This window comes from Capsicum annuum, chromosome 4 (genome assembly GCF_002878395.1).
Source record: "Capsicum annuum cultivar UCD-10X-F1 chromosome 4, UCD10Xv1.1, whole genome shotgun sequence".
NCBI lineage: Eukaryota > Viridiplantae > Streptophyta > Magnoliopsida > Solanales > Solanaceae > Capsicum > Capsicum annuum.
Window position 1 is genome coordinate 19,827,063 of NC_061114.1, and position 9,482 is coordinate 19,836,544.

The following is a 9,482-nucleotide window of genomic DNA, read 5'->3' on the forward strand; positions in this document are numbered from 1 at the left end:
TTGGAATGTAGGGGTATTACTTATTGAAAGTATCCACTGTTTTTCCTCGAGTTTAATTTGAGCCTATCATGAAAATTCTTTTTCTTTTGTTTTTTCAAAACCTTTGAATTGAACAGTCCATATAATTGACGACTTAATTAAATATTGAGCCATATTAATCTACGAGGAGTGTAGTGTAGTAGTCGTGGCAATACTTACACAAACATTTAGGTTAATCACTAATCTTGGAATTCCTTAAACCAGAAACCAAAATCCAACAAAGCACAAAATAAAATAATCCAACATTTTAATCCCACGAACCAAATGATCCCTTAATCAAATACTAGGAGTAACATTATCCATTAGGCAAAAGAAAAAGGGAATGTACCACAGAAAAGAAAAGAATAGTTAACCACTAAGCAATTTGCAAAAGAAAGAATGTACATATTATTTCTACATATGTTATAAGCCAAATCAGAGAACCTAACCTAAAAGACTAGTCTAATAGGTGGGAGACCATTTGACTAATAATTCCCTTAGCATTTCTTTATTTTTTTTTCCAATGTGGACAATTGATTCATAACAGATTATAGTATCATACATATAGGATTATAAATTTAAACCCATTCTAATTATCCCAAAGAGTCGCATAAGTGCTTTGATTGTCACCAACAAAGAAGACATTATTATCCATTAATAGTCCCTCCATTCCAAACTCCCCAAGATTAAACTGTGGTTGCTCCATTGAGAATATTGATGAAGTTGGGCTATTGCTTGAAATATCACAATTACGCTCGAATAATAGCCTCTGTATCTGCTTTTCTGCCTGACACAATTGCTCTTTCATCTTCAGCACCTGCAAGGAAAATTCAGGCATTTTGCTAATTAAATTAAGTAATGATTACACATTTTAACATGATATATAAGTTTCATCCCTTTTTGTTAAATATATAAGAAATATTTAACTTATATATATTAATATAATAGTAATAATTTTTTTTACTACACTATAAAGTTTAGTTAAAAGATACTTTTTGATTTCAATTTATTTGATACATATAATTTTGAGTATGTGGGTTAAACACCTGATAAATCTTTGGTGAATCGGAACATAGAATCTTTAATTTTTTAAAACTAAAACTTATATATATATATATAGTACATATGACGTACTATAAGCCACACTAATAATTAACATATTAAAATAATTCAAAAAAAACGTTTTTGACTGTAAGTGGAATAAAAGCACAACAAATGTACCTCAGTTTCAAGACGATATTTCTCGATGATGGTAGTTTCATGTTGAATCTTTAACTTGGAGTATTCCTCCTCGAGTTTCTTGTTCTTCCATCTAGCCCTCCTGTTCTGGAACCATACCGCGACTTGGTGAGGATCAAGGCCGAGCTCAGAAGCAAGCTTATCCTTTCTCTCAGTCTCTAGTTTGTGCTCGTCCCCAAAACTCCGTTCAAGAAGATTAACTTGTTCTTCGCTAAGCTTCCTCTTCCTCACTACTACACTAGTGTTGTTATTCCCTTCGCGTTTTTTATTCTTCCTTCTCCGTGGTTTCACCGTCTCTTCTGGAGAGGCCAAAGTATAATCATCATGTTTACGACATTGATATTGCAAAGTAACAAAACACTACAAGACCTTTTTAAGGAGAAGTAAGAATCCCCATGGGAGTCACAAAAGGATATAAAGGTGCAACGACCAAGGAGAATTAACAGTTCAAGGGTAAGTACGTCCTCAATGTTGAATGATAACGTAAATTTATCAACAAGAAAAAACACCTCAACAAATGGTAACCACTTCCGTTCTTTCAAAATAGTTGATCCTCTTTTTTAAAATATTTATTTCAATTTACTTGTTCATTTTATGAATCCAAGAGAATTTTATTATATTCTTTTAATACTATCCGTATTATTAAATGACTAAACAAAGTATATATATACAAATTTATGTTTTCAAAGTATAATTAATAAAGGTAATTTGATAAAACAATCTCCTAAGAAATATTTTTTTAAGGAAAGTATGTAAACTATTTTGAAACGGAGGACTATAACTTTCTCCAAGAATGACGAAAATCTGACTTCTCCGAAAAAAAAAAATTACAACTCGTACTCCAAGAAAGTTAAAGCTCTAGTTCTAAGTTCTAACCTTGTAGATCTTCTGTTAGTTGAACGTAAATATGAGGATAGAACTGATGAGAGATGAGTATCATTTGATCATCAACCTTGCGATCTGTCATATTGATGTAGAAAATGAAATTGAAGTGGATATATCTATATATATATATAGCTAGAAAGGAAAGGGAGAACTAAAGAAACGAGGAATTTGGACTTGAGACTTGATAAGACTTTGAAGAATATGGTACTTGGTGGGACTTTATTTATAGAGCTAGTGTACCTTCTTTCTCTTGATGACTACGTGTCCATGAGTCAATTTTTCTTTTGGAATATTCTATATCCTAGCTTGAGCGGACTAATTTCATCGGTGATATCCTATTTTGAGTTTATCATTCATCATACGATTTTTTTAGTTTGTCATTCAAAAATTTATGAAATTATTTTTTAACGTTTATCACGTATTTTTTTTTTTTATTTCTTGTCACATAAAGTCATCCAACTTTGAAAAGATTAGCCAGAAAATGTACTTGAATTTTTATATGATAAAAAATATAAAGTGATTTGCATATGATAAACTTTAAAAATCAAATGATTTTTATCTAAAAAGATTTTTAAGAAACAAGGTTTTTACAAAACAAATTCAAAACTAAATGACCAGCGATGCTATTCACTCTGCCTTAAGGCTTAAGCCAAGGGGAAAAACTTTTGTTTAATTTGGGAAATGGATAGGGATTGAAAATTTAAGGGCATATGTAGCTAGTATTTTGACGTAGATTTTCAAACATTTTTGGTAAACTATTTTTTAGTTAAGATTTAAGTGAAGTTTTATCTTGTGTTTGGTCATAGTTTTTGAGAAAATATTTTTTCAAGAGATATGATTTATACCTATAAGTTCTAAAAATTATTAAAATTATTTATAACTTTGTATTATCATTTTATAATGAACAACTTTTTTGATAAAAATTAACTCAGAAATTATAAGCTCCTATCTCTTTCTAAACAATTACACATAAGTGTAGGAGCTATCGAAATTTTTTCCACTCATAAAGAAGCATCCAATTTTTCTATGTAAATTACGTTTAACAGGTGCTATGCAACAATATTATTAGGGATTGTTATGTAAATTACGTTTAACAGGTGCTATGCAACAATATTATTAGGGATTGTTTGGTGGAGTGCATTAAAAATACTAATACATGCATTACACCTTTCTGTATTATTAATATATTATTTGGTTTATTTTTCATTTTATGTATTCTAATGCTTACATTAGTTATACACTTTACTGGTATTAAGGAGTGTATTACTAATACATGAAAATCTATTGTATTAGTAACGAAATGGATTCTAATACATGCATTAGCATGATTAAAGTCATAATTATCCTTCAAAATCTTTTCTACATCCTTTAAACCATATTTGTGAAGGGTATTTTTGTAAAAAGATATTTATTTTTAGAAATTATGCAATTCATGTTATTTTTACTACACCAAATCAAATATTGAATAAGAAAAATGCAATCATTACTAATGTTATCATAACTAACACAAGTATTAGTATTATTAATGCAAGTATTATTAATACATCATTGTGGGCAATAAAATTTTATTAAATTAAAATTCGTATAAAATTCGGATTATATTAAATTCAAAATATATTAGTCCCAAATGAATATTTTGGATAATGTAATTTGACTAATTATTTAAGTCCAAACATGTGTGGATTTGATTAAAGTCCAATTTATATTGACCTAACCCATTGATTTGGACTACAAATGATGAACTCACTTTGCTAAGTCCAAGATATTGTCATATTCTAGAGGTCCAAATGAGTGTCACGTGTCGAATGACGTGGCAAGCTAAGTCAAGTAAAGGAGTCAATAGGACCATGCTCATGTCAAAATGATGCAGCAGGCCTCTTGAAATTAAAAGCCTATAAAAGGTGTCATGTCACTTAAATCTAACTGGTCAAAGGAAGTTCATGTTTATCATGACTCTTTACTTGATCAAACTATAAATAGGAGTCTTATAATTCAGAAAAAGAACTAACAATTCTAGCAAGAAGCAAGAGAGAGCTCGTAGATCAAACGCCGTAGATTTCTCTACAAATTCAAACATTCAAGATCAGTTCATCAAGATTCAAGATCAAGACTACAAGATTGAAGAACAAGCTCGAATTCAAGTACAAGTCGAGATCAAGTTCATCGAATCTGCAAATCAAAACTGCAAGATTCAAGAACAAACTCTAAAGCCATTGGATTTAAGCACAAGTCAAGATCAAATCCATTAAGTTGACAAATCAAGTTTAAATTCAAAATCAAGCTCGAAGCCCTTGAATTTATATTTGAAAAGACGAATTAGAGGATTCATAAAGACTGTAACACTCTCTTATTGAAATTAGTAAAATAATTATTGCAGTATTTTTCTTGTCTCGATTATTTGTTATTTTCGGTCTCAAAATTTTATTGTCCAACAAATTCTGGCACGCCCAGTGGGATGATCTCTACCTCTCATCTCAACTTTTCCAACTTTAAAGATTAAGGACGCTAAAATAATTTTCAAGAAGGTCAATTCTTAATTAATTGTTTACAAGGCTGATGATTCAAAGTTCTCTATTGAAGAAGAAAGCATCCTTGGTGTTACTTTCGAAAGCTTGGGATCTATCATAGGGAGCTAGGCCAACATGCTAGGACAACAAACACATATAGTGTCATTCGCGCCAACTTCAGTTTTTGAATCTTCAACCCCAAAAGGAACGAAGTCCAATGCAAGTGCTTCAGAAAGAGAAAACAACATGGCAGAAACACTTAAGAAGACTCTTGCTCTACTTGAGCACTTTGGTTCAAAATACTCTGGCGCAAAGCATTATCCCCACTTACACCTCATAAGCTAAGAACTTTAAATATAAATTTATATGATAATCTGTGCTAATATCCAACGTCTCCAGTGATCATGCAAGTAATAGTGACTGATGCCTCATCTATGGAGGAGCAGCTTGTAAATCTGACAAAGGAAATTGAGGTTTTGACCAAATGCGTTCAGAATCAAGATGCTCAAATTGATAAGTTGGTGGATAAGATAGATATCCTGATAGACACAGAGTCTAGCCATGCTCTAGGAAAGCACCAGTAGGTCACGAGACAGAGCATCCCATAAAAAAAACTCCACCTACTAAAAAAGTACAAGTCTTCTCTGAGGGATTGATCCCGATGGATCAATTGAGGGAGTTCATTAAAGGAATGCTCAAAGACAAGTATGATGTTGTAACCAAGTCTTTCCTGACATATGCCAAGCCCTACACGGCAAGGATTAATAGTCTCAAAATGTCATCGGCTATCAACCCCTCAAATTTCAATAGTTTGAGGGAAAAGAAAACCTAAAACAACATGTCACACACTTTGTTAAGACATGCAATAATGTTGTAACTTACGATGACTATTTTGTCAACAGTTTGTTCGTTCCCTAAAGGAAAATGCCTTTGATTGGTATACGGACCTTAAGCCTAACTCCATCAATAGTTTGGAGCTTTAGTTTCTGAATCGCTTTTATAGAACAAGGCGTACAGTGAGCATGGTAGAGCTCATAAATACTCGGAAAAGAAAGGATGAGCTAGTCATCAACTTCATCAATCGATGGATAAATGCGAGCATAAATTGCAAAGATAGGCTCAGAAAAGATTCTGCAATAAAGATATGCATTGAAGGAATGCACAGAGAGCTCTTCTATATCTTGCACAACATTAAGCCAAAATTCTTTAAAGAGTTAACTACACATGCTCATGACATGGAGTTGAGCATGTCTTCTGCTGGAAAGGGAATAACACCTATTTATGACCCTCGAAGGGAAAAAGATAAGCAGGAACCCAAAAGATAGGGCAATTTTGTCCCCAAAAATGGTAATAAAGAATTCATGAATATCGACGTGTCTCCTGGGAAGATCACTACGAAGGTGATCAAGAAACAAAACATAAAGATAACTTCTCGAGCACGTCCAAATCAAAATTTAACTTTAAAGAAGATGGAAGAAAAATAATACCCCTTCTTTGATTCAGATATGGCCAAGATTGTCAATGAATTTCTTGAGCATAAGCTCATTGAACTACCAGACATGAAGCGGCCTGATGTAGCTAGAAGGACCAATGACCCAAATTATTGTAAGTATCATAGGCTTGTGGGTTACTATCTGTAAAAGTGTTTTGTCTGTAAGGACAAAGTAATGCAATTAGCAAATAAGAAGAAAATCTTCCTCGATGATGAGACGACCAATTCTCATCAAATCTCTATCACTTTTGGCTCACTCGATCTGATCCAAATATGTGTCGAAGAGCATAGTGAGAAACTATTATAGCATGACAAATCTTCAGTTGAAAAAGGTGATGATGAAGGTTTGAATCTTGTGACTAGGTGCAGACACAAAAATACGAGTCCATGAAATGAGTCATCCAAACAACTAACTAGAAAGCGGATTGTAAGGAAATCAATGAAACAAAGGTTGGTTGAGTTTTTGAAGAAAACGAGGGTAATGAAGCTTCACCACCAAAAACCACGACGCCCAGTGACTTTGGAGTAATTCTTACCAAGTTGGTTACATGTAAAGACTACTAATTCAACCTTGAGGCATCTTGTTTTAATACTGCCAAAGAGGGGGCAAAGAGTGAAAATCTACCCATAGAAGTTCCTTCATCTTCTGAATAACTTGTTGAACCTCTTGCCCAAGAGGCACATGTAAGTGATACAAAAATCATATTTAAAAATAACAATATTCTACTTGGTGAAACCCTACACAATCGTCCTTTGTACATGGTGGGTCAAGTTCTAGGAAAGCAGATAAATAGAATATTGATAGACGAGGAATCCAGAGTCAATATTCTACCTATTCACATAATGAAGGAACTTGGCATCACTACTGATGAACTTGTTGAAAGTCATTTAATCATCTAGGGCTTCAACCAAGGAGGATAAAGGGTCATAGAAACTATCAAGTTGGGGATTCGTATGGATGATTTTCGATCAAATACATTCACTCATGTGATCGATGCCAAAAATTCATATAATATATTGCTTGGTAGGCCTTAGGTACACAAGAAAAAAATTATTTCATCATCTTACTATCAATGCTTGAAGTACCTCAAAGGTAAAGTGGAAAGAAAGATAGTTGTCGATGATAAGCCATTCACTGAAGCTGAGTTACACTTTGCCGATGCAAAATTCTACTTAAAGAATTATGTTGTGAATGAAAAAAGTGTTAATAATGTCACCAAAACCAAGTGTGATGATCTTATAGCCAATAAGTTCATGGTGACTGTCTAAAACTCCTCCACCAAGGAGCCTATCTCCTCTTCGAATAAAGAAAGCATCGCATCTACAAAAAAAACAAGGAAACTCCTGTTCTTCTTTATGTACCAAAGGTAAAGAAAGAAGAGAATCATTCATCCGATGTCAAAGATAATGTACTATGGGGGATAACTCTACCTGTCAGGAAAATTGACGCAATAAATCCATTCTCAAGGCTAATTGGAGAGTCTGTGGCTCAAAATCTACTACAAGATATAACACTCCCTGTGCAACGTACAAAAGAAGGCTTTCATCCAAATGCTTACAAGTTATTTGTAAAGGTTGGATACAATCCTAATGAGATATTGAGGTTGGGTAAACTTCTGTCAGAAAATACAACCAGGCAGGCACGTGAAGGCTTAAGGTACACACCGCCACCTTCAGTTCGAATCTCTATAAGAAAGCCAGTTAGCAACTACATCACTGCGAAAGAAGAATCCATTACTTCTAATTAAAGACCTTTTACCTTTTATCGGCTTGGATAATCAACTGCAAGAACTTCTATGTTTGAGAGGTTGGGTCCTATAAATAAGAAGAAAAGCAACAAGCGTTAGATAAGTCATCGAAGCATGACGATTCACTCTTCACTCAAAATTCAGAAGGATTTCCAAAGTCTGATTCTTTCTAGAATGAGGCAACAGACAGAAGTGGAGGTTTCATATAGCAAGGTGTTAAAAGCTAAGGCTCGTACCGTGGTTTATACCAAGAAGCTTGAGGAAGATAAATAAAGTATTAGCTCCTCATATCATGTTACAACCCAAAATAAGAAAGATGTCTCATCTCAAATAAAGGTTGATGAAGGGATAGAAGATACTTTTCGGTGTTACTATATATCCATCAATGATAATGACCCGTGAGAATAGAAAGATGTTGGAGGCTTCATCACAACTTGAAGAGTGAAGGCCACAACTCATCCCTTGACGAAAGTTAATCATAGAACCAATGAAGACCCAAGACCAACTTACCTGAGTATTTTTCTAGATATAGAGAAGGAAATCACTTATATGGACATACTTAAATAATATATATATGTTTTCATTTGGATTTATAAGGAAATGTCTAGCTTAGATCCAAAAGTAGCAGTCCATAAGTTGGCGGTCAAGAATGGGGCTCATCCTATTAAGCGATCCCAAAGATGCTTTAAGCCAGAGTTGGTTCCATTGATTGAAAATTAAGTTAACAAACTCATTGAAGCTGGCTTTATTCGCAAAGTCAAATACCCTATGTGGATTTCAAGTATTGTTCCAGTATGAAAATAGAATGGTCAAATTTAAGTTTGTGTCGACTTTTAGGATCTCAACAACGCCTGCCCTAAGGATGACTTTCCAATCCCCATACCAGAGTTGATGATTGATATCACCACTGGTTATAAGGCAATTCCTTCATGGATGGTTCATCCGGCTATAATCAAGTCCACATGGCACTAAAATATGAAGAACTCATTATATTTCATACGCCCAAGGGTATTTATTGCTGTAAGGCGATACCTTTTTGTTTAAAGAATGTTGGCGCCACTTATCAAAGGGCTATGCAAAATATCTTTGATGGTCTACCCCATACAAATGTTGAGTGCTACGTGGATGATTTAGTGGTGAAGTCAAGAAAGAGAGACGGCCACTTAAAAGACCTAAGAATTGTATTCGAGTTACTTCAAAGATATCAACTTAGGATGAATCCATTGAAATGTGCCTTTGGAGTTACTTCTAGAAAGTTACTTGGCGTCATTGTACAATACCGAGGAATTAAAATTGATCAAACCAAGGTCGATATAATATTGAAGATTCCCGAGCCTCGAAACATTCACGAGTTAAAAAGCCTACAAGGAAGGCTAGAATATTCAAGATGATTTATCTCAAACCTGGCCAGATAATGTCAACCACTTAGACGACTCATGAAGAAAGATTCTCCTTTAGAATGGGACCAAGATTGTAGATAGGCCTTTGAGAGTATTAAATCATACTTCATGAAGCGTCCAGTTCTTGCAGCACCTATACTTAGAAAACCATTGATACTCTACATCGCAATATAAGAAAGGTCAGTTGGAGTAC

General features: G+C 33.8%; 1 protein-coding gene across 1 annotated transcript; it reads right to left on the reverse strand.

Annotated features, from left to right (window-relative positions):
- Window positions 1-291: 291 nt before the first annotated feature.
- Window positions 292-2,320, reverse strand: LOC107869789 (homeobox-leucine zipper protein ATHB-40-like). The gene is made up of 3 exons (XM_016716219.2): window positions 2,134-2,320; window positions 1,240-1,556; window positions 292-835 (listed from the first exon to the last, which is right to left on the reverse strand). Exons 1-3 carry the CDS (start codon window positions 2,222-2,224, stop codon window positions 608-610), a joined length of 636 nt encoding a protein of 211 aa, XP_016571705.1. The 5' UTR covers window positions 2,225-2,320; the 3' UTR covers window positions 292-607.
- Between the last annotated feature and the right edge of the window lie 7,162 nt (window positions 2,321-9,482).